Source organism: Xyrauchen texanus, chromosome 35, assembly GCF_025860055.1.
Source record: "Xyrauchen texanus isolate HMW12.3.18 chromosome 35, RBS_HiC_50CHRs, whole genome shotgun sequence".
NCBI lineage: Eukaryota > Metazoa > Chordata > Actinopteri > Cypriniformes > Catostomidae > Xyrauchen > Xyrauchen texanus.
In genome coordinates, this window is record NC_068310.1 from 9515209 (window position 1) to 9541841 (window position 26633).

At 38.5% G+C, this 26633-nt stretch overlaps 2 protein-coding genes across 3 annotated transcripts in view; both read left to right on the forward strand.

The window, feature by feature from the left end:
• The first annotated feature begins 60 nt into the window (after positions 1-60).
• Positions 61-11671, forward strand: mrgbp (MRG/MORF4L binding protein). 2 transcript variants are annotated; one of them, XM_052106467.1, is made up of 5 exons: positions 61-206; positions 692-813; positions 2355-2436; positions 2528-2602; positions 10256-11671. In XM_052106467.1, the coding sequence occupies exons 1-5, from the start codon at positions 71-73 to the stop codon at positions 10447-10449; spliced, it is 609 nt and encodes a 202-aa protein (XP_051962427.1). In that variant the 5' UTR covers positions 61-70; the 3' UTR covers positions 10450-11671. The 2 variants fall into 2 exon arrangements, with proteins under 2 accessions (XP_051962427.1, XP_051962426.1); XM_052106466.1 differs by lacking the exon at positions 10256-11671 and adding an exon at positions 2806-4288.
• A 795-nt stretch (positions 11672-12466) lies between these two features.
• LOC127628760 (elongation factor 1-alpha 2-like) overlaps positions 12467-26633 on the forward strand; it is a 29221-nt gene continuing 15054 nt past the window's right edge. The window contains exons 1-4 of the mRNA XM_052105621.1: positions 12467-12618; positions 14136-14331; positions 17782-17961; positions 18138-18434. Of these exons, the coding sequence (XP_051961581.1) occupies positions 14188-14331; positions 17782-17961; positions 18138-18434 (621 nt within the window). The 5' untranslated portion in view covers positions 12467-12618; positions 14136-14187. The remainder of the gene's footprint in view (positions 12619-14135; positions 14332-17781; positions 17962-18137; positions 18435-26633) is intronic.

The following is a 26633-nucleotide window of genomic DNA, read 5'->3' on the forward strand; positions in this document are numbered from 1 at the left end:
ATAGATGATGTTATACACTATAGAGCGGCAGGGGGCGCCAGTGAGTCTGTGTGTGTATCACTGAAGAAACATGGGGGAAGCGGAGATTGTGCCATCCGAAGAGAAACAAGCAGAAACGGCCATATGTACCGCCGAAGAATCAATAGTATGGAGTCAAGAAGTAGAAGTGTGTCTTTTTCACGCAATGCTGGGCCACAAACCTGTAGGTAAGACGAAATTGAAGACTTTGATGTAAATAACCCTGATCTCTCAATGTCAGACTGCACATGAAACGCAGCAAACTACACTGTAAACAAGACCATGTGCTCTTCATAAGGGTCCTGCCTTATAATTATGTCTTAAATCGTGACTATATAATTACCATGATTATAATCTATAAATTGAGAATCTGGCATTCATTTATCTTAATGATCTTTAACATTATCGAGTCCAACCGCCATTTGAAGAAGCGCACCTACAGTACCATGGCTTTCTTAAAAAATTGAGAAATTTTGTCAATTGTTCCGTCAAAAAATAGTATTAATGGTTAATTGTTGTTTTGAATTTTGGAGAGAGTTGATCAGTTTGACTTTTGGCACGTAAATATTTGCTAGGCTGCAAACTAGCATGCTAGGCTAGGCTAATTTACAACAACAGCAAATGTTTTTGCCAGTCAAATAGCTGTAAGATAAAGCTTGTGCAATATTTCCAGGAGTGAATCGTCATTTCCACATGATCTGTATTCGTGATAAGTTCAGTCAAAACATCGGCAGGCAAGTGTCATCTAAAGTCATCTGGGATCACCTCAGCACCATGTATGACATGCAAGCGCTGGTAAGACACGAATAAACGGATTTATTTAATTTACCTTCTTACATTTTCCCTCTTTATTTATTATTTCCACTCTATTGCACATATCAGGTTGATTTATTATGCAATTGTTTTGTTTTTTTCCATACAATATACAGAACGTAGCCTCACTATCTATCTATCTGTCTGTCTATCAAATGTTTTTGTTAGTGATGGCGATTAATCAGATGATATCAGGCCATTCTGAGATTTTAGTTTTTTTGTGATTAATAAAATGACCATCAGAGTACACATTTCCTGTTCTCAAATATTCATGATGGAATGTAACAATTTGTGTGTATCATTTGCTATTATTAGATTTTGTAATAATTATGTCCACTCTGCATTGGCTAAATCAGCTGATCATTCATTTTAACTAGGGATGTCCCGATACTGGTATCGAAATAGTGTCTGATACTGCTCTCTTGTCTTTGTACTCAAATTCGTAAAAATGCAGTGATACCAAAAACCTTTACCATCTGTTGTTTATGACGAATTAACGCTATTGTGTAAACATTTAGCACACAAATTAGGATTACATTATGTCCTAATGTGATGAATATATTGAGATAAATGTGTAGTTTGTACATGCTGCATGCTTTAAAGTGAATGCATGAAGCCAGCTGTTCTCACTCTGTTTGTAGTTGATGACAGCGAGCACTTTGTAGCATGAGGCATATACAGACTACATATTTATTTAATTAAATAGCAACTTTTTGCAGTTTAAAAATTACACCCACCCTGCGATCCAAATGGCACAACTCAGCCTCCGAAGGAGAACAATCACGATAACCATGCTGTAAGATTGCTTCATACAGAATTTCCAATACAAATTACTTAAACGTTGAGTTCTGAATTAACTTATTTTTGAGCCCAAAACCTTTCAGCCCTCCAAAGCTCTCACAGTGTATTGTAAAGTTATGAAGATAATAGGGCATAGGGCTGATCTCTTTTGATTGGAAAGCACCCGAAGTCATGTAGCTACCTACTTTTCCGGAGGCGAGAAGTTTCTAAAAACACACAGAAACTCTCTCCAAAATAAATTTTCCATCAAAATAAGAAATGTCACAGAAATACAGTACATCACGAAATTCGCTGTAATACTAATACCAATGAAAATAATAATAGTAAATCAATTGTAACAATCTCACATCTCTGAGGCTCTGTTATGCAGCACTTTATTTGACAAAAATAACTTGTACTGTGAGACTTTGTATAAAAGCACTTCATTTGGTAAAAATAATACAATATGTTGAAAATGAATTGCTTTATTTTCAGTTGATTTAAAGTTTTAATGAATTCATTTATTTAGACATCATTTTGATGATAAAATTTAAATAAACTTAAAAAATGCAATTCAGAAACAACAGGTATCAGCATTGTAGAGAACGGAAAAAAAAAGTATGGTAAGTACTCATTCTCCAAAAAATGGTTTCAGGACATCCCTAATTTTAACCCCACAGAGATAAAGTTTACAGGAGTCAGGAGTTCAAAGCTAATTAAATAATTGCATTTTGTTACTGCAGCATGAATCAGAAATACTCCCCTTTCCAAACTCTGAAAAGAGCTTTGTGCTGCCTGAAGAGATCATACAAGATGTCAAAGAAGGTGAGCTGCTCTTTGCTTCTTTGTTACGTGATTATTACTTGTTCTGTTTGGTTTTACTGATCATTAAATGCTCTTTAATGTCTTTGCACAGGTAAAGTGGGATCTGAGGATGATGTGAAAGAGGAATACAAAGAAGAGAGTGACCCTCCTGCTACCCATGAAGAAGGTTCTCTTCTCCTTCTCTCTTTATTTCTCTCATGTACTCACCCTTATCTTTTTTCCTTTCCCTCTCTTTTTATTTTTCTCTCTCTCTGACATAAGCCGTCTTTTAAAGCTTGCATCACTTTTTTAGTTTTTTTCTGGATCGTTCTTCCGTTAGCGTGAAGCACAGCGTGGCTCACACTGGTCATTTGTGTCTCATTTTTAAAGGTCTGGTTCCCAGTATGGCTGGCCAGGATTTTGCGAGGTATGGACAGAAGAAAACGTTTCACTCTGTTCCAAAACTCCGTACAGACCAGCTCATTACCAGAGGCCTCTTTATACAGCCTTCAGAGACCTCTGACCATGTGCGTCTTTCTTTCCGTCTTTCTTTTGCAATCCTTCCTACACTTTCTCTTTTTTTTTATGTTCAGTGCATGGGTGGGGTGTATCTGAAGCATGGCATGTTAAGGATTTGTCTCGACAGGTTTGTTCAACAACAACAACCTAGCTATTAATTGCTCTTGACATGACAGCTTTGTTAGATTTGAGAAATATTAGTTAACGCGTTATGTGGAAAGACTTAAACTTGGATATTTCAAGTAATGATTGTGTCTGTGACTTTGTTCTCTTGATAGCAGGGATGGGCATTTTGGTCTTGTTGTCTACTCGAGTACTCAGACTAAGTACTAATTGTCTCATCGAGTACTCGAGGGCAATGACATGTACATAACTGTATTTATAATAACATGTCTGACAAACGTCTTTGGCTGCTGCATTACGTCTTGATGTTCCAGTGTATGGTCTATTCATTATTATAGGCTGTTATACTATAATCTGTTACAAAATGTACAAAAGATTGCATAATCAATATATAATGCATCATATTTTGTCATTATGGGCAGATTAACTGCCCAGCACAATGAAAGAATGGGCACAATGTGCGTCTGTCTCTTCTTCCTTGAGGTTACCGTAGTAATCTTAGTAAACACACATCCGTTTTTTTTAGTGACTGTCTGAATAGTCTATTTTCAAATCACGGTTGGCTTAACAGGAGATGCCGTAACATCACGTTTTTAATATGTGTGTTAAGTTGAGGTTCAGTCGGTGCATTCTGTTCCATTTCGCTGAGGTCTGTCTAGCTGTTTGAAACACTCGCTTTCTGTATATGCATTGCTTCAGCGCGTTGAGTCCACTGCCACACGTCTGGTGTGTGTGTGTCTCCCCAAGTGTTCGCTCCTCTGGGGAAAGCTGCGATGCTCCGTGTGGTTGTTGCTGTGATGATTCATTAAGCATTCCATTCAACTCGGAGAGTCGGAATTTCCACCTTTCAACTGGGGAAAGTGCAACGAAATGACACTAAATCAGACTTCAAATTTGTAAATTTGTGCGGAAATCCTCAACTCCTATTTCGTTGAGATGCAGGTGTTATGTCATGCAAACATTTCGGCACCCAGGGCATGGAGGTTTACACTCTGTGTCAAACATTTACTTTTATTAAATAATATCAATTAACTAGTCAAAGTTCTTATGTTAAATGATAATAAAACATGTTTAGCAAACCTTTTGCAGAGACAGGTGTTCAAAACACGGTTAATGACACTTTTGAATATCGTAACATATCGATAGTATTGCTGCGTCGTATAGCAGTTGGGTTGCTATGAGATGTCTCTGAAAATCAATGTACCCCTCAAAACCACAACGTAATCAATCTCAAAATTAAAATATGCTCCTGCTTTAAAACATTTGTGTTTAGTTGTCAGGTAATAGTCACTGAAATTTGAATTGAGTGAAAAGTCACATCATGCATGATCACCATCGATCGCTTTCATGATCGATCATTTCTGCCACGTCCGAGTGCCCATGCCTACTTGATACCATATTATAAACCATTCAAAATACGGAAACTGAAACTAAACAGAAATTTGGTAGTACTTTATTTTACATAAGAAAAAAATATTAGAGGTAAAAAGTTTCTGGAGAAGAAATACGCAACAACCATCTGCGCCCCTGCCCTGTGGACCACCTTGAACTTAGAAGGCTGTAGAGCTACAATGGGTTATCTGTGTGTTGGCATCTTTCATGTGATGAGCCACTTGAGTGGGGCATGTCCGAACAGAGGGGGAAAGCACATCCCTGGGGTGCTGCCCACTTGATGGCCAAACACTCCTCGATTGTGCTGTACTTAGTCTCTCTCATCGAGAGCTTGCAGCTAATGTACAGCAAAGGGCATTCCTCCCCCTCCACCATCTGGGACAGTACCACTCTCAACCCCCTGTTCGATGCATCCATCTGCAAGATAAAAGGGAGAGAGAATTCTCCTTGCATCCTCTGTGACTTGTGATGGTGAGCGGTGGTCTCTGCAAGCGACTGGCGTGACTCGATCAGTGACTTTTATGTTCACCTCCGGTCTGAGCTCCTCCATCTCCAGAACCACCTTTGCCAATGTCAAGGGGACCACCTCTCTCCATGGTTTTAAGTGGTAAATCTGATGTTCTCCTGCTCTACCCGTTCGTTTAACCTAAATTTCCCCAACTCGCCGTGTGACCTCAAAGGGCCGTTGCCACTTGGCAAGTAATTTAGAGCTCAATGTGGGGAGTAATGCAAGGACTTTATCTCCCGGTGCTAATTCACGTTGCTGAGTACACCTATTATACAGCCGGATCTGACATTCTTGAGCCTGGAGCAAATTCTCCTGTGTTAATTGCCCCAATGTGTGGAGTTTTGCTCTCAGGTCATGAACATATTGAATTTTGTGTTTGCTGTTTGAAGGTCCCTCCTCCCAATTTTCCCATAGGACGTCGAGCACGCCGCACGGTTGAACATACCATCATTTGAATGGGGAAAACCCTGTGGAGGATTGCAGGACCTCTCGTACTGCAAATAATAGGGGATCGAACCACTTGTCCCAGTTTCGAGCGTCTATGTGCACGAACTTATGAATCATATTCTTTAGTGTCTGATTAAATCATTTGACCAAGCTGTCTGTTTGGGGGTTATAAAAGCTCCAAAAAGGTCAGAATCGATTTAGTCCCCAATAATTCGGACAGTTTGCATAGTGTATGTGACATAAATGTGATCAGTGAGGATTTGTTTCAGAATCCCCACTCAGGAGATAATTCTGAAGAGCTTCTTCGCAACACTACATGCTGAGATGTTGCGCAGAGGCACTGCTTCCGGATATTATGTTGCATAGTCCACCAAAACCAACACAAAGTAATGCCCTCGTGTCGTCCGCTCTAATGATCCGACGAGATCCATGCTAATTTGTTTGAAGAGGACCTCGATCAAGGAAAGGGGGTGCAATGGCACTCTTGGGGTGGCCAGTGGATTCACCAGCTGACATTCTCGGCATGCCGTACACCATTTGCGAACATCCCCTTGAATGCCCGGCCAATAGAAATGGGCCATTAGACGGTACAGTGTTTATCCTGCCCTAAGTGGCCCGCCATCAGATTATAATGAGCCATCTGGAATGACATTTCCCTATGGCTCTTTGGTACTAACAATTGGGTTGTATTTTCCTTGGTCAGAGCTTCGTGTCACTTGATACAATTAGTCATTGCGAGTGCAATATCTGGCTGGAGATGTTGACCATCAATCACTTTCACTTGATCAAAGGCGTGCCTAAGGGTCTCATCTCGAATCTGCTCCGTAGGGAAATCCCCTGCAGGGAATACTCTAAGGTAAAGGGAAGCCGGCACTTCCCTCTCCCTTACGTCCCCCTGACATGGAGCTGATGTAGATGACCCCGGCTCCTCCTCCCCAGCCTGTGCATCGCAAACCACTCACCGAACCTCTTACAGGACCCATCCACGCAGATTTCCCTCAATAAAGCAGTAAATGCCAGCCAATTTGTACCAAGATTAGTGGATGGGTAAAATGGAGAATAACTGCAGCCTCTAAACTATGCTTTTGTCCCCGAAATTGAATGATGACCGTCACTATTGGGTAATTGTGAATATCCCTATGCACACACCTTTCACATGCCAGCTTGAATTCAAAGTCTCGGATTGAATCAAGCTGTGGTGATTATAAACGGAATCCACAAAGGGATAAGAATCCCTTTATTAGGGATGCGCTGGATTGGTATCGGCTCCAATACTGAAGCTTTTAGATGGATCGGGTATCGGTCCAACGAGCCCGATCCAAATCTGATACTGTTTTTTTAGTCATGTTCGTTACTGTCCAGATCAAAAAATTACATAAAAGAACCATAAAAACACAATTAAAATTGTTCATATGACTCGTGCATTTTATTTAAATCCACTTGAAGACGTGCAATAGCTCTGTGAATCACAAAAGGATGTGTTTAATAAGTAAATGTATAAAATGCATGCATTTTTGAATAGCAGTGCTCTGCTTACACACACTAATGGCTAATATTAGCCATCACGCAGTGTGCAACATTTGAACACTACTCAATATTCACTTATAATATGCATTTAGAATGGCACTGAAGGTGCATTTTACCAGAATTTGAATAAGCAAATTATACTACTGTGAACTTGCCTACAAACAGACACACTTACAGGACTTTCTGGAGATTTCAGAATTTAAACGTTAAAGATGCACAATTGAGATGTATTACTTTTATAATATATTATTATTATCATTATTTGTTTACAAATTATAATAATTCGGGCTGTCGTTAATGCGTTAATTCAGTGCGATTTAATTTGACAAAAAATAACGCGTTCAAAAAATGTACGCAATTAATCGCACCATAATAAGGAAGATTCCTGAGAAATGCACGCTTGTAATACCACCTGTTTACTCCAGAGGGCAGTAAGTGAAATTTCAGCTGTATGAGCAACGCACAGTTTATACAGTGAAGAAAACAACCCACAACACAGACATGCGTTACAGTCTTGTGTTCAAAACACTTGAAGGAGCACAAATGCGAACTATGGGATCTCAAGGTGTGTTTAAAGATTGAGTATTAAACTATATTTAACTTGAAACAGTGAACTAAACATTTTATGTTTATGACGCAACACACCCGAGATGTCTGATGTAGGTGTAAATTGACGGGCTCTTAAACAAGCCCTCATAATAAATCTCCAACTGATTGACAAATTCACTTGTGAAATGGATTGCTGTGAACTGTATGACAATGATTGACTTATGATCAATAATATGGTAGTAAACAATACATTGTATTCTAAAGCCGCTTATTATATTGTAAGAATTTAATAATTCTTAAAACTTAAAGGGACAGTTCACCCAAAAATGAAAATTCTCTTATCATTTACTCACCCTTCATGCCATCTCAGATGTGTATGACTTTCTTTCAAATGCTGGTACATTTTGTTATGTTAACTTTATATTCTGCTTGACAGCCTCACTTTATTTAGTTGACCAGCTATTGGAAAGCTTGCTTCTAAAACAACCAGGCCAATTTAACTGTTATACTTAATTAAAATCACCATGCAACAACTGCTTTATGCAGCACTATGAGCCAGTAGCTAACAGCTAGTGGTCGTGTTATTGTTTATGGTCAGTAATGTTTGTGTCTAGTTTAAGATGATGTCACGGCAGTTGAGGTGGCGCAACTATGACGAGTCGAGTCAAACCGAAACGTGCAGTGGAAAAGTGCCATAAGATACACTGCTCAAAAACATTAAGGGAACACATAATCATTACAGTATAACACAATGTCAATTAAACTTCAGGGATATCAATCTGTCCAGTTAGGAAGCCTAAGCAATTGTGAATCAATGTCACCTCTTTTGGTGCAATAGAATGTGACAACAGGTGCACTGGAGAGGCAAAAGCAAGACAACTCCCCAAAAGGGAATGGTTTTGCTGGTGGTGGTCAGACAATTGCTCTCTTCTTATTCTTCCTGACTGATTCATCTCTAGTTTTGCATTTTGCTAGTGTCCTTGTCACTATTGGTAGCATTAGGTGGTACCTGCAGCCCATTCAGGTTGCACAGGTTGTCCAGCTCCTCCAGGATGGCACATCCATATGTGCCATCGCAGAAGTTTTGCTGTGTCTCCCAGTACAGTCTCAAGAGCATGGAGGAGATACCAAGAGATGGGCCATTACATGAGGAGAGCTGGATAGATCCATAGAAGGGCATCAACCCAGCAGCAGGACCGGTATCTGCTCCTTTGTGTGAGGAGGAGCACTGCCAGAGCCCTACAAAATGACCTCCAGTGGGCTACTGGTGTGCACTTATCTGACCAAACTGTCAGAAACCGACTACATGTCCTCTAATGGGACCTATGCTCACAGCCCAGCACCATGCAGCTCGATTGGCATTCTCCAGAGAACACAAGAATTGGCAGGTCCGCTATTGGCACGCCGTTCTCTTCACAGATGAGAGCAGGTTCACACTGAGCACATGTGACAAACGTGAAGGAGTCTGTAGACGCCATGATGAATGTTATGCTGCCTGCAACATCATCAGGCATGACCGGTTTGGCAGTGGGTCAGTGATGGTCTAGGGAGGCATATCCTGAAGAGTCACACAGACCTCCACATGCTAGCCAATGGTACCCAGACTGCTGTTAGGTACTGGGATGAAATCCTCAGACCCATCTTCAGACCTTATGCTGGTGCAGTGGGCCCTGGGCTGCTATTGGTGCAGGACAATATCCGGCCTCATGTGGCTAGAGTGTGTAGGCAGTTCCTGGATAACGGAAGGCATTGATGCCATTGACCATCCGACACCGCCAAGTAGAGCCTCAAACTGTACAGGAGCTCACTGATGCCCTGATCCAGGTCTGGGAGGCGATCCCCCAGGACACCATCTGCCGTCTCATCAGGAGCATGCCCAGACGTTGTCTTGAGTGCATACAGGCATGTGGGAGCCATACACACTACTGAGTCATATTATGAGTTGCCTTGATGAAAATAACGCAAGTTGGAACAGCCTGTGATTTCAATTGTTTACAATTATTGTTTGGTTTCCATTGATCGTTGTTGCATCATTTTGTTCTCAACAAATTGCACAATGTACAGTAGAGATTTTGATATTCAATATATTTTGTTCATTGAGATCCGATGTGTGATTTTAAGTGTTCCCTTAATTTTTTGGAGCAGTGTAATTCTTAAAGATTTCTTAAAACTTAAAGGAGTCCTTTGACAATAGCATCCTAATTAAATCTGCTTTGTCAATTTTGAATTGCAATTCCACGTCTTGTATTTCAGGTATTGAATTGTAATTGAATTGCCTTAATTCTGAATGGAGCACAAATCTGATTCACGGCTTGTGTGAAATCAGTTATGAAATAACCTTGAAGGGAATCATTAGGTGATATAGTGATCAAGGATTTGTCAAAAGTGCCTTATCTTGTGAGAAATCAGTACATTTTGGAGCAGTGAGTTTTCATGAGGTATAACTGAAGTGTTTGGGTTTCAAAAAACATCTACTGATTCTCTTGTATCCCTAAGTACACAAATGGTGCTGTCATTTTGAAACTCCTGTAAAGTCAGTCTGTAAAACATGTCCTTTCAATGAGCAATTGTTATTGTAAGGAAATATGATGATTTTGTTTGGTGGAATATCTCTCTCTCAAAAAAAATAAGATAAACTGCAAATATCATAGGTTGCAGTTATGTCATGATGGAAATACATTTGCTAATTTCTTCATTAATGATATGTAACTGTTCTGTTATTTGTGTTCCCTTATCCCACCCTTCTTTTTCGTTTCCTCCCTCTCCCTTCGTCAGGCAGCAATTCCTCCGTGAAGAGCTGCGGGCGTGAGAAAGAGAGAGAGCGGACAGAGAGGGGGGGCTCAGGTGAGACTGGCACTGGGTCCAAAGAAGCAGCCGGGGAAAAGAGGAAGAGGAACCGAGCTGTGGAGAAGGTGATGAACTCCAGCAATCCCTCCAGCCCTGGAGGAGCCAAGCGCCGCAGGACATAGACGCAGCTTGCAGCAGGAAGTCTTGGGCCATCAGACATTTGCAAGGACTGACTGATCAAAAGTGTTGAGAGAGGTTTAGCTAATATTGGTCATTGTAGCGCAAATGTAAAAATGTTAGTGACATGGTGTGCAAAGAATATCTGATGTTCAGGTGTGTTTTCTTCAGTCCGGGGATTCACTGTGAGGCGTTCTTCTGCTTTAAGCATTCAGAGCTGTTCCCAGATAGAGACGGCAGAAATTTAGAGAAAGGAAAGCCTTTGGTGTTCATGTAGGATAAGACTAGACTGATGGGTAAAATGAATAAGCTTTCCTCAGCTGAGTTTGGCAGCAGAGCAAGCTGTGGTATTTCTTGTATTTTTTATTTTATTTTTTATTTTAAGTGGTAGCTTCATTTTATTGTTGTCATAGAGCCAACGTTCTCGGGATGGACCAGAGAATTAACTAGTGTTTATTTGTAACTTACACTGCAAAGATGAGCTAGTCTTGTGTTATTAACTGTTTGAAACCAGACAGTCATTGATCAAACGCTTACAAAATAGTGATTGATATTTGCCCTGTTTATGAGTTATTGGTTGTGTGAAATATTTGACCAAATGTGTGTTAAACACATCTGGTGGATTTCCCTAATTAAAAACAGTTCTGAAGATCACTTTTGCTGTGTTTCATCTAAATTTCCAGTCTAAAAATTTTAAAAAATGTGATTTACAGCCTGGTGACACAGAAGAAACATTTGAAAGTGGTCATATGAGGTCATAGGAAAACCAATTGCTCTTCGAAAGTCTTAAAAAAAGAAAAACATTTGGTGCTTCACTTGTCCTCTCTTTGCATATACTATCTAGAACTAAGTCACTAACCTGATGTAATTGCTAAACTTCTTAAAAAGAACTATGCCTTGATCCTGCCATAGAATAAAAAAAGAAATACAAAATGGCAATCCTGACTTTATTTCTTGCAATTGTGTCATATAAACTTGCAATTGCAAGAACTAAAGTTGTGACATTCCATCTTGCAATTGTGAGTGTGAAATTACGAGATATAAACTCTCAATTGTGAGATTCATGAGCGCTGCCAACCGAACACTACTTGCTTTATATCAATAATCACCTGTTACTGGTTTCTTTCACTTGCGGCATAAATTAATAATGGCTGACTGTGAATTTATACTATGACATTGGTAACTGTTTTTGTGTGTCACCTCAACATAAACAAGAATATTACCGAATGCCCCTTTAAAAATAAAGATTTTTTTTATTATTATTATTATTGTTTCTTTGCTGCATTATAGGTTCAGTTGAGCTCATACAAAGAAACACTTTTCAAAATATTGGGTTCTCAAATTGGATGCATTTTTGGATATTTAAAACAAATGTAGTCCCTGATGCTACAACATATCTTCACAAGATGAAAGTTCAGTGGCTTTTAATGCGTTTAATGTATATAAATGTTAAAACTAATTCTGACGATCCAGAGAGAACTTTTGTTTGTACAGTAGTTTGTTGCATAGCTGACATTTTACATCCATAGAATATTATGGAATACTGATTATTTGATCATTTTGTCCCATGAAAAAACCCTTACTAAAATTTGAATGGGAACAAAATATGAATGGGCAAAATGTCATTTTTTGACATGAAGTTTCTTGTAAAATGTGCAGTTTTAAAAAGGAAAATCATCTGAAACCGATCAGGCCCATTTTAAGGCCTGTAAATAAAAATATTTTCTAATTGCATCCAAATGTATCAAATCATATTCGTTTAAATTGTTTAATTGAAGAATAATAACTTATAATTAAAGTAAAAGTAATAGTTAACGATAATAAAACATTATGTATTTGTAATGAAGCGTCACATTTCAAACCCTGGAAGACACAAGCACGTGGATGTTTTCAGTAAAACCATCTTATTTCAAACAACCAATCAGGTTTTTATGCATGGAACGAAGAACCAAGATATCTTGCTGAGTCACTGCACACTGCTCTATTCATCCACGTCAATCCTTCTTCTCCCCTACTCTTCCTCTCATATCATATCCGCTCTTTTGTTGCTGTCTCACTGCAGTCCTGCACCACCAGCCTGCCCCCACTTTGAGTGCCGCATTGCTGTCTCAAAGTAGGGTGAATTCATTACGCACACAGTTATTGCAGGAGCACAGAGTGCCTGTCAACTGCAGGTAAGAAGACACAAACATCCTACTTAATTATAGACTTTAACCATACTCATAATTATTGGCATCGTTCAAGAAGGCATATGTTTATTGTTTAGACTGCTGGGCTTTACTGTCAACATGCAATTATTGAAAATGTAATGTACCATATTATCTATAGTTTGTCAAAAGCTATTAATTACAATAAATAGGTGGCATGACTGAATTACAAATGATAAGAGATACCCTTAATTACTTGTACAGTAATTTTAGCTTGTTTTACAGTATATCTAAACTTTATAAATATTAAAATAAAAAAAGATATGGTACATGCACAAATACACTGCTGAGTATTTTTTTTTTTTTTTTTTTTGTCTAGTTTTCCAGTAAAAATATCTGCTCATTCTTTTAACAAGATACATTTACATGAGAAGGATAATGACATTTCATAATTTGTCTTAGTTCCAGAGAAATAACAAATTTAGAGCATTTTATGCTTAAAACAAGAAGCATAAACTATTTGCCATTAGAGTAAGAAAAACAAGTTTGTTTCATACCCCACTGGCAATACTGTATGTCATATTTTAAGCATAAACCCCACTAACTTTTGTTAGGTTATTCTGAAAAAAATAATATAATATGTAATGTCATTTTTTTTCTTGTTTAAAAGGATGTTTATGTATTTTACATTTTTATCAGAAAATATGAAGAAAAAAATTATAGTGGTTTGTGCTTAAAAACTAGAAAACTATTTGCCAATGGGGTATAGAAAATACACTAACTGAGCACTTTATTAGCAACACCTGTTCCCATTCTAATTAATGTGATTATCTAATCAACCAATCATGTGGCAGCAAGGTAATGCAGAACATCATGTAGATACGGGTCAGCAGCTTCAGATAATGTTCACATCAACCAACAGAATGGGGAACATTTTGAGCTCAGTAATTTCGACCGTGGCATGATTGTTGGTGCCAACAACAATCATGCCAATGTTTGAGTATTTCTATAACTGCTGATCTCCTGGGATTTTCACACACAACAGTCTCTAGAGTTGTTAAAACAAAAAACATCTAGTGACTGGCTGTTCTCTGTACAGAAACACCTTACTGATGAGAGAGGTCAACGGAGAATGGACAGACTGTTTTGAGCTGTCAGAAAGGCTCAAAAGTTCAGAGACTCAGATAACCCGTCTATTATTGTAGTAAGCGGAAATAGCATCTTATAAGGTCACTTCAAACCTTGAAGAGGATGCAATGGCATACTTTATTAGTACCATAATGTTCCTAATAATGTGCTCAGTGAACATATAAACTTCATAAAAAATATATTCTCTAAAATGAGTCTTATGCAATGTTTTTTAAGTAAATGTGTCATGTCTTGCTGATGATGTTTCAAGAGATCACATGGCTAAAGTTATGTGTTATCTTGTGTTTACTGTTATAAAGAAAAGCTTGTCCTGCTATCTACAATTTACTTGATATGTCAGTCAAACATTACAGTAAATGGCTTTGTTCCACATAATAATACTGTACTTGATCTAGAGCACAAGGAAACTCCAGGCATTGCCATTCTCTCTTCCTGCCCTGTGTGATCATGGGGAAAGAGAAGATCCACATCAACATCGTGGTCATCGGCCATGTTGATTCTGGGAAGTCCACCACCACTGGCCATCTCATTTATAAGTGTGGAGGAATTGACAAAAGAACCATTGAGAAATTTGAAAAAGAAGCTGCTGAGGTAAGTGGAGTGGATTTGACTTCAGACCTGTTTTTGCTTCTTCTTTTCTTTTTTATTTTGAGAGGGTAGGAGTTAAATTTTGTCTTGCATTTTGAGTGTATGATTACTTTATGTTTGGTGATAGAACATTAACTTTTTTACTCTCAAATTTGAGAGTAGAGTTACACCACCTCATTGGAATAGCCAACTCAATTATGCATTGTGGGTGTGTTAGTCTGTCCTGAATAATAGGTAACTCAAGTCTACTTAAAGTGCAGAGTAATTATCTCAGAGTTTGTCCATGCATCACTCTGTGCCTTTCTTTCTTTATGGTTTTGCATTGGTGAGCAGAGAGAGAATTGCTTTGTAGTTATATTTAGATATTTTCTTTTTGGAAGGCGCCATTACAGATTGAAAGAAAATAAAATAGATTTCTGGAGCAAACAGCCATTAGTCTGGCCCAGCACTTCTGGCTCCCTTGACATTCACTAGACTGAGAATAAGTAGACCTGAGTAAAAGGCCACAATCCCAATGGGTTTGACTGACACCTCTCTATGCGGTAGTAGTGAGTGAATTGTTCCTCATGCAACAAAATGCTGGGAACAGTACATTGTGTGTGCATGAAGTAGACTGTTGAATCCATGTTAATTGGCTGCTTTATTCAATTTACTGAGCATCATCAGTTTCAGGAGGAGTGACATTAAAAAAAAATTTCACCTACTATCCATTATGTCAGAACCACTATGTCAGAACTGGGTAGCATTTGGTTGCGGCCATCTTGGATTGTTAAAATTGCCTATTGATTGAAGAAGCCCTGTTTTGTTCATTCTCTTCTCATCTGCCGCCATCTCTGCTTTGCTCGGATGACATATTTTAACAGTACTGCAAATCTGAATCTTCTTACCAATAATATGCTTAATGATGGGATGGTAATACAGTGATATTCATTTTTTTTTTCTTCATTCCAACATTGCTTTAATGTTTACTACAAAAACTTCTTTGTAAATTTTAAACAATGACATTGGTTATGCATTTGGTTTTTGTGAAAATGAATTTACATCCCGATGTGGTAGCATAGTGATGCAGCCTTTACACCTTAGGATATTAATAAATTTGAAGGGCCTGTGATTTCTGCAAGGCACTTACAATGGAAGTGAATGTGGCCAGTTTTTAGAGGAAATGTAATGCACACACAGAAATGTCTAATTTTATAAAAACACTAACATTAATTCTTCTGTTAAAACTTGCACATTATTTGAGCGGTTAAGTCGTTTAAGTGAGCGATTTTTGTGGGATTACAGGGTTTATGTGTTAGGTCATCATGGCAACCAAGTTGTATTATTGGATATAAAAAAAAAAAAAAAAAAAACATGTTAATCATGTTAAAATGCTGTGGGAGGGCGGGGCCAGGCCGTGATCCCGCACACCCGGCTCCGCCCTGCCACACATGCTTATTGTTTACGTCTTGTGGCTATACTCTTAAAGCAGCAAGTATTCTAACATTTACAGATTGTCTCCATTTACTTCCATCATAAGTAGCCTCACTTTAACCCAGAGTTTAACTTTTTTTAACAAAGAGAAGGGACAAGTCAAAATGTATTTTTGTGGTAATCCATATTATGCCACAAATGCTGTCAAATTAGCATATCTTGCATTGAATCCGGAATATTCCTTTAAACTCCTGGTATTCTTGTGTGGCGAGCGGAGGAGGGTGTGAATTTGTAAAAGAATGATTACCTTAAAATCAAATAGATGTAGCCAACTACACCACCTTGGGACTTCCACCCAAGGTGTTCAAATCTTAATTTAAGATGGAAACTATTTAAAGGTGCTATATGTAAGATTGACAACAAACGTTGTGTACTGCAGTCCAAATTCAAAATATTGAAGAGTTGTCTGCCCCACCCCAAACTCAAAGCTCGTGCGGGTTGCCAGTACAAGGACATGCAGCAGGAATGAGCGAAACTGAAAATGTCAAGCGACGAGCTTTACACTGTAAGATGATCAGTTTTTAGACAGATGACAATGCAGATGACTTTTTAGGTCAGGTATAATCTGTTATCTCTGATCCAGTTCATGTGCTGGCTTCCATGAATGCAGCACGCAGTGTTGTTTGCTTGCAAACTTGTTCACATCTGGCAACCCGACAGTGCCGAAATACTATTGGTGAGTGGGCGGGATCACACAGGCCAAAACATAAACAGAAATTCCACCCGGAATGCAAACTTCAAATTAGAATATACTGGCTGTACCATTGTTATCGGAGAAGCCAGTATTTCAACTTAGCATGTTTTTTCTAATTCTCTAATTACATATTATGGTCATTTTATGATTTAGTACAGTGAAAATATTACATATAGCACCTTTATGTCATAAGGACTCAGGTTCTTCATACCCATTTACTGTCTTCCACAGTAAAATGCATTTTCTTCAAGGCCACTATTACAGTTAAAACAGGAGTAACATCAATGGGTAATTACTGTAAAATTCTAACAAATTACATACCATCTTCATTCAGACAATTTACACCTTTATGCAACAAAATATTTCTGAAACTCTGAATGTTACTCTCTCTCTCTCTCTCTCTCTCTCTCTCTCTCTCTCTCTCTCTGTGAGCGTTTGTGTGTATGAGAGAGTAAGACAGTGTTCTCAGCCGAGTGACTGAGAAAAGAGTACTTTTTGGTGCAAAAACATTGCAAAAGTTTTATTATCTTTGGATATCAGTCACACAATAACAACAAAATTCTCTTTCTGTTTCACCAGGTAGCACACTAGTCAGTCGTCCATGTTTTGAGTTTGAAATGTTTTTAATAAAGTGGAGGCAGAAATTTGTAATTGGTCCACTATGGATAATTAGTGCCACCACTGTTTTAAAGCATTTAAGTAGGCTTTTGTTTAAATTCAAAAGGCCAACACAGAGTACTTGACACTATATGATCACATCAAAGTACTGGTCGCAATGAATGTTCAAGAAATTCTCCCTTGCAGTTTTGGGGAGTAACAGAATACATGTAACAGGATTACGTATTTACAATACAAAATTTAAGTAACTGTATTCCATTACAGTTACAATTTAAATAATTGGTCATTAGATTACAGTTACATTCAAAAAGTATTGTGGTTACTGAAGAGATTACTTTGCATTTTATTGTCATTTGTTTCATTTAATATTTAGTCCTTTCAGATGGAAAACATTTATACATATAAATGATGCGATCCAAAGTGCATTTGAACAGCGATGAAACACTTTCTTTTGATGTGTTTTTATAGTCAAAACAAGTGAAAAAATCCAGTGCTGAAGAAGTAATCCAAAGTATTTAGAATACATTACTGACCTTGAATAATCTAAATGGAATACATTACAAATAACATTTTACAGCATGTATTCTGTAATCTGTTGTGGAATACATTTCAAAAGTAACCCTCCCAACCCTGCTCCCTTGTACCCTCACCTCACTCTGTTTTGGCAGATGGGAAAGGGTTCCTTCAAGTATGCCTGGGTGCTGGATAAGCTGAAGGCAGAGAGGGAGAGAGGAATCACCATTGACATTTCACTCTGGAAATTTGAGACCACCAAATACTACATAACTATTATCGATGCTCCAGGACACAGAGACTTCATAAAGAACATGATCACTGGGACGTCCCAGGTAAAAATGTGCTGAAGTTATCTATAAAAATGAAATTGTGGAAGAATTGGTGGCCTTGCATTGCTCAGGTCATCCCCATCCATGCCTCACCTAGTTATGTTAAATCGAGATTTGCCCCTGCCAAACTTTACCATCTGTATTTTTTAACAATATTGCTCCTGTTTTTTCTTTCCCAGGCGGATTGTGCCGTTCTTATTGTGGCAGCTGGGGTGGGTGAGTTTGAGGCGGGCATCTCCAAAAATGGGCAAACGAGGGAACATGCCCTGCTGGCCTACACACTGGGCGTCAAGCAGCTGATTGTAGCTGTCAACAAAATGGACTCCACAGAGCCACCCTACAGTGACAAACGCTATGATGAGATTGTTAAAGAAGTGAGCGCCTATATCAAGAAGATTGGCTATAGCCCCGCCTCTGTTCCTTTCGTCCCTATTTCAGGTTGGCATGGTGACAACATGCTGGAACCATCCTCTAATGTGAGTCCCATTTGCATGTTGGTGTGTGGTTTGTTGTGTTCGTGATATAACTATGCCAATATACCTTACCAACTGTTCTGTATGGGTTGCACCTGATCATGTAAATAAAGATTATAGCACTATATTCATTGTTTTGATATAATTGCGGTAAGTACTTGCGCTGAATATGTTAGATTAATAGGATCATTTAATTGTAGGGAATGCATGATGGAATGTTTGGCATTGCAGCCTTTACAAATAAATTTAGAGTTCTGGCAATCTTGCTGCAAATTCGCCACTCATTATTTTCACATGCAAATGAGCTTGCTATTAGTCACAAATATTTTCAACAAGTTTGCTGCTCTTCACCAGTAGTGGTGAACCTGCACCAAACCTTTGGCAACAGTGAAGAGTTTGCCGCAAAGCTCATTCCCATGTGAAAATAATGAGTGGTGAATATGCTACAAGTTTGGGACAATTCTATATTATTTTGTAAGGGATGCTAATCAATTAGCATGCTAACTATAATAATTTTTTTGATCACAGGGTTGTTCGAGGGTCAGTTATAACACACACACACGATTGTTGAAGTGAATTATAATTAAAAACAGAGAAAAGTCTTGCACAAATAACAGCATACATCCAGATAAGATCAAGTCAAAGCCTGTTACAGGCTACGCGAAGCACAGCGGATATCACGGATAAAGAAATGGAGTGTTTATATAATTAGTCTGTGTGTGTGTGTGTGTGTGTGTGTGTGTGTGTGTGTGTGTGTGTGTGTGTGTGTGTGTGTGTGTGTACTTTGGGAAGACTGTGGCTGCGCGAGGGCTAGTCTGACACATTTCTTCCTCACAAATAGATATCAGAGAATCAATTTTTTTTTTTAAATGACTCAAAAATTAAAAATAATATAATGATGAATGTAATGATGAATCTATAGCTGTTGCTTTAAAGTTTCAGGGGTGTTAAGCGTCTAGTAGTTTGCCTCATTTGACAATGCAACCAATAAGTTATAAAGTAGTTACATATGCCTGAAGCAGCCGCATCTTTCTGTTGAAGTGGCTAAGGCGTCTTCTTTTTTTTAAATATAAATATTTTATTAAGTCTCCTCACCATGACAAGTGCACCTATAGTCTGTCTAAAGCAATAGAGGTAATTACATACAAAACTTTCAATCTCATTGGCTGGATCATATGTAACTTATTATGGACAATTGGCCTGTTTACATGTCGGTCAGTTCTTCAAGTCAAGTGGTTTTTATTGTTGTTTCAACCATATACAGCGAAACGAGACAACGTTCCTTCAGGACCATGGTGCTACATAAAAACAACATAGGACAAACACAGGACAACATGAGACTACACAACTAAATAAAATACCTATATAAAATACCTATATATACACCTATATACCTATATAAAGTGCACGTGCAAACATGCACACAAAAGTATGGGACAGTACTGTACTGACAATGAGAACAGGACAATAGGCACAGTGAGAGACAGTGCAGCACCGACCAGTACACAGTAGTGCAAAAAGATGACAGTTTCTAAAAACGTAAACATAACATACTATGAGATAGTGTTCTATGCACATAACAGTTATTGAGGTAGCAGACAGTGCAACTCAGACACGTGTGTGTGTGTGTGTGTGTGTGTGTGTGTGTGTGTGTGAGTGTGCGTGTTTTTGTGATTTACGAGGACAATTTTGTAAGTTACAAATTAGTAATTACAAGGCTATTATGCTATAAATGTGATTTATGAGGACATTTGTAGTGTCCCCATAATTCAAATCGCTTAAAAATCATACTAAACAATGTTTTATTGAAAATGTAAAAATGCAGAAGGTTTTCTGTGAGGGTTAGGTTTAGGGGTTGTGTTAGGTTTAGAGGATAGAATCTATAGATTATACAGTATAAAAGTCATTATGTCTATGGAAAGTCCTCATAATGAGAGGTAGACCAACATGTGTGTGTGTGTGTGTGTGTGTGTGTGTGTGTGTGTGTGTGTGTGTGTGTGTGTGTCAAACCAGTCTCTGAGTATTGAGGAGTCTGATGGCTTGGGGGAAGAAGCTGTTACACAGTCTGGCCGTGAGGGCCCGAATGCTTCGGTACCTCTTGCCAGACGGCAGTAGGATAAAGAGTTTGTGTGAGGGGTGTGTGGGGTCGTCCACAATTCTGGTTGCTTTGCGGATACAGTGTTTTTTGTAAATGTCTTTGATGGAGGAAAGAGAGACCCCGATGATCTTCTCATCTGTCCTCACTATCCTCTGCAGGGCTTTGTGGTCTGAAACGGTGCAAGTCCCAAACCAGGCAGTGATGCAGCTGCTCAGGATGCTCTCAATAGTCCCTCTATAGAATGTAGTGAGGATGGGGGGTGGGAGATGTGCTTTCCTCAGCCTTCGAAGAAAGTAGAGATGCTGCTGGGCTTTCTTGGTAATAGAGCTGGTTTTGAGGGACCAGGTGAGGTTCTCCGCCAGGTGAACACAAAGGAATCTGGTGCTCTTGACGATCTCCACAGAGGAGCCGTCGATGTTCAGCGGAGAGTGTTCACCTTGTGCTCTCTTAAAGTCAACAACCATCTCTTTTGTTTTGTCGACATTCAGAGACAGGTTGTTGGCTCTACACCAGTCCGTTAGCCGCTGCACCTCCTCTCTGTATGCTGACTCGTCATTCTTGCTGATGAGACCCACCACGGTCATGTCATCGGCGAACTTGACGATGTGGTTCGAGCTGTGCATTGCTGCACAGTTGTGAGTCAGCAGAGTGAACAGCTGTGGACTGAGCACACAGCCCTGGGGGGCCCCAGTGCTCATGTGTGGTAGTGGTGGAGATGCTGTTCCCGATCCGGACTGACTGAGGTCTCCCAGACAGGAAGTCCAGGGTCCAGTTGCAGAGGGAGGTGTCCAGGCCCAGCAGGTTCATCTTTCCAATCAGGTGCTGAGGAATTATCGTGTTGAATGCTGAGCTGAAATCTATGAACAGCATTCGAACATATGAGACCTTTTTGTCTAGGTGGGTGAGGGCCAGATGGAGGGTTGTGGCAATGGCGTCGTCTGTTGAACGGTTTGGACGATACGCAAACTGCAGTGGGTCTAGTGAGGTGTTTGAGTGGGTGGTTCTTGTCAGGAGTGAATTTGTAAAAGGAGACTCTGTTTGATGCACATTGAGCAGAATTGCAGTTTTTCTTATTTTATTGAGCACATGAAAACTCAGTGATTAGTACAAGGTTTTAAAAACATTCAGGGCTTTTCCTTAAACATCCGGGGCTTTAACCTGGCCAGGGTTTGGAAGTAACAGAATACATTTAACTGGATTATGTATTTAAAATACAAAATATAAGTAACTGTATTCCACTGTAGTTACAATATAAATAATTGGTAACTAGAAAACAGTTACATTCAAAAAGTGTTTTGATTACTGAAGAGATTACTTTGCATTTTATTGTAATTTGTTTTATTTAATATTTAGTTCTTTCAGATGGAAAACACATATACATATAAATGATGCGATCCAAAGTGCATTTGAATAGCGGTGAAACACTTTCTTATGATGTGTTACATTCATACGAGCAGACAGAGAATTAAGTTTGGAGCAGAAGTAATAGAAATAAATCTTGTGTAAATTGTCAGCTTTACGCTAAGCTAAATTGCTATTTATAGCCATTTTACATGCACATGTTACCAGGCACAGTCATATTTTTTAAGATTCACATTGGATCATAATTTCTTTTTTTATAGTAAGACCTTTGATATTAGGGCAAAATATTTAATGAAGATGGATAAAACCAGAAGCTCAATTAGATTCCTGATTTGGAATGTGAAAGGACTGAAATTTGACACATTTAAAACTACAAAAACCGGACTTTGTATTCCTCCAGGAAACTCATCTGCGCCTCAAGGATCAATTCAGACTCCAAGCTCACTGGACATCACGTTGGTTTCATTCCAACTTTGATTCCAGAGGAGTTGCCATTTTGATTAATAAGACTGTGCCTTCCTCTATTGACAATGTTATTTCAGATGTGATTGGTAGATATGTAATTGTGAAAGGGGACATTTCACAAACACCAATAGTTTTGGCAAATGTATATGTCCCAAATTTTGATAATACCCTTTTTGTTGTCAAAGATCCAAGCTTTAAACACACATCTTTTGATTTTTGGAGGATATTTAAAAGTTCCCTCTGCCATGTCAAAGATATTTTCTGAGTTTATGGTTCAGAATGATTACATTGACCCATGGAGACACTTTAATCTCACAGCAAGAAAATTTTTATTCTATTCGTATGTCCATCAATCTTTCTCTCATATAGATTTTTTATCAATAGTTCTCTAATTCCTCAGGTTGCAAACTCTGAATATCTGCCCATTGTTATTTCAGACCATGTCCCTCTAAGTTTTGACATTCTTTTATTTTCAAATCGCACTTCTCGACCGCTCTGGAGGTTCAATTCCTTGCTTCTATCTGATTCAGTATTTTGTGAACATATTTCTAATTCAATAGATGGTTTTCTCTTTACTAATCAGACCAATTCAATCTCTTATTCCTTACTTTGGGAAACTTTGAAGGCTTTTTTAAAAGGACAGATAATATCTTACTCTGCTTATGTTAATGAAGAACGAAGGAATAGGATTAAAAATGTATCTGATAATATTTAAGCTCTAGACGTCCAATATGCTCATAGCCCGTCTCCTGAGCTACATAAACAAAGACTTAATTTGTAGGCAGAATTCAATCTGTTATCCAGAGATGAGGCAGAGAGACTTTTGTTACACATGCTTGCCAATTATTATGAATATGGGGATAAGGTCGGTCGACTCCTGGCCCACCAGCTGCGCAGCCGAGCGGCTTCGCATCTTATTACTCAAATTGCGCAACCCAGTGGTGCACTAACCTCAGATCCTGTAGATATTAATCCGACTCTTAAAAACTTTTACTCCTCTGAGTAAAACTGAGGCTTCTGACCATTCAGAGGAAATTAACCATTTTCTTGGGTGTATTAACTTCCCTAAGGTTGATTCTCTTTTAGTGTCTGAACTTGATAGATCCATTACCTTAGAGGAGATTATTAAGTCAATTAATTTGTTGCAATCTAAGAAATCCCCTGGCCCAGATGGGCTGCCTTCTGAATTTTATAAAAAATGTCATGCTAAATTGGCCCCACTTCTTTTGTCTGTATTTGAGGAATCTTTAGAGCTAGGTATGATGCCCCCAACATTGAGACAAGCATCTATAACTCTATTGCTTAAAGATGGGAAGGACCCAACATTATGTAACTCATACAGACCTATTAGCCTCCTCAATGTTGATGTTAAGATTTTAGCCAAACATTTGGACACTCGTTTAGAGGCAATACTTCCTAGTATTATCTCAGAGGAACAAACCAGATTTATAAAAGGAAGGTATTCATTTTCTAATATCCGTACACTTTTAAATATTTTATACTCAAGACAAAACAGTAGCTCCTCTGAGGTTATCATTTCGCTGGATGCTGAAAAGGCATTTGATAGGATAGAATGGGTTTATATTTTTAGGGTACTGGAGGAGTTTGGTTTTGGGGAGGGATTGAATTCATGGGTACGTTTATTATATGCTGTCCCTCAAGCTTCAGTTTATACTAACAATGTTAAATCTGAATATTTTACTTTATCACAGGGTATATACCAGGGTTGCCCCCTATCCCAATTACTTTTTGCCAGAGCTATTGAGCCCCTTTCAATAATGCTTAGAACACTTCCTGTATTTCAGGTATAATCTGTAAGGGAATTGAACATAAATTAGCCATATACGCTGATGAATTATTACTCTACAATCCAATTGCATCTATTCTTGAAATAATACGTCTATTAGATGATTTTGGGAAATTTTCCGGGTATAAACTGAACTTACAGAAGAGTGAATGTTTAGCCATAAATCAAGCTGGCCAAAAACTAAAACAGAATGACATACCTTTCCACTTGGAAAGTTCTAAATTCAAGTATCTTGGTGTTAATGTTACCATTTCTTATTCTGGCTTAAAGGCAGCAAATTTGACACCTTTAGTTTCATACATGAAGTCAGCTTTTTAAGATGGACAGCTCTTCCATTATCTCCATTAGGTAGGATAAACACTGTAAAAATGAACATTCTCCCAAAATGTCTTTACCTCTTTCAAGCTATTCGTCTGTTTCTAACCAAATCTTTCTTCAAGAACATAGACCAATTAAGCTCCTCTTTTATATGGTCAGGAAAACCTCCTAGAGTTTCCAAAATTTTGCTCCAAAAAAGTCGACTAAGTGGAGGGCTTTCCTTGCCCAACTTTATGTATTATCATTGGGCGGCAAATATTCAGAAATTGGTGTTCTAGTACAGGCCTCCTCTTTGCCATGGTGCCACTTCGAAGCTAAGGGTTGCATTTCAACATCTCTCCCAGCTATGGTGTTCTTTTCTCTCACCTTGTCCCTATCACATTACATGGATAACCCAATAGTACGCTCTTCTCTCAAAATATTCTTCCAATTTCTGCGTCATTTTAAATTTACCTCGGCATCAACCATGGCTCCTATACATAATAATCATCTTTTTCCTACTCCCTTTTCAGATTCTGTATTCTCTTTCTGGGAAAAGAAAGGTCAGAAATGCTTTGAAGATCTTTTCATTAATAATGTGTTTGCAAGTTTTTCTGAATTATCCTCATCATTTAATCTGCTTCCCTCTCACCTATTTCGCTATTTTAAAATTAGGCACTGTGCCTCCTCTCTATTCGCCGGGTTTCCCTCTCTGCCTACAAAGTCTACATGGGAAGAGGCATTTAAACTGAATCCTCATATGGGTGGGATTATCTCAAAAATATATGCAGTTATTTTGTCAAAGGATAATTCTCACTGTATTAAAACTATCAGGGCTTGGGAAGAGGAACTTGAACTTGAGTTTGAGGATGACTACTGGAGTAGAGTATTAGACAATGTACATACCACCACTTTTTGTGCTAGACTTAGCTTTATACAATTTAAAACGATTTACATAGCTCATCTCTAGAAGACAAAACTTTCTAAAATATATCCCAATGTTTCAGATTTGTGTGATAAATGTAAACTTTCACCATGTAACCTTAGCCATATGTTTGTACTTTGTCCCAAATTGCAAAACTTTTGGAATTCGTTTCTGATGTTCTAGGGGTCAAGTTAGTTGTTAGCCCTTTGATTGCAGTCTTTGATGTTTCATCTCGGTCTCAGCCTTTATGCCATAGACAGGCTGACGTCGTGGCTTTTGCATCTCTTCTCACTAGGCGCAGAATACTGTTATCTTGGACTTCCCCACAACCCCCTTCGGTTTCAGTTTGGCTCAAAGATTTTGCCTTTTTTTTTTTAAACTTTAAGTACAAAATTAGAGGTAGGGGCGAATCTTTCTTTGAAAAATGGCAACAATTTATAAATTTTTTTAATGATTTACCAACCTTAGACGTGGACTGAATGGAGGTGTATATATACATTTATTATCATTTCATTTATGTATGTATGTTTGCTTGTATGTGTATACTGTATATGTACATATATATATGTATGTATACATGTATGCAAGTCCTGTTGTTCTGATTGGGGATTTTTCTGTTGGGGTTGGGTATTCAGCCACAACATTAAAACCACCTGCCTAATATTGTGTAGGTCCCCCTCGTGCTGCCAAAACAGCATTTTGTTCTGTTCTTCTCACCACAATTGTACAGAGCAGTTATCTTGTTACCATATAATTTTTCAGTCCGAACCAGTCTAGCTATTCACTGTTGACCTCTCTCATCAACATTGCATTTCCTTTCACAGAACTGCCGCTCACTGGATGTTTTTTTTTTTGTTTTTGGCACCATTCTGAGTAAATTCTAGAGACTGTTTTGCATGAAAATCCCAGAAGATCAGCAGTTACAGAAATACTCAAACCAGCCCAACTTGCACCAGCAATCATGCCAAGGTCCAAATCGTTGAGATGATAGTTTTTCCCCATTCTGATGGTTGATGTGAACATTAGAAGCACCTGACCAGTATCTGCATGATTTTATGCACTGCACTGCTGCCACACGATTGGCTGATTAGATAATTGCATGGATGATTGTTTGTGCCAGACGGGCTGGCATGAGTAGTTCTGTAACTGCTGACACTCAACAGTCTCTATAATTTACTCTGAATGGTGCCAAAAACAAAAAAAAAAAACATCCAGTGAGCAGCAGTTCTGCAGATGGAAATGCCTGGT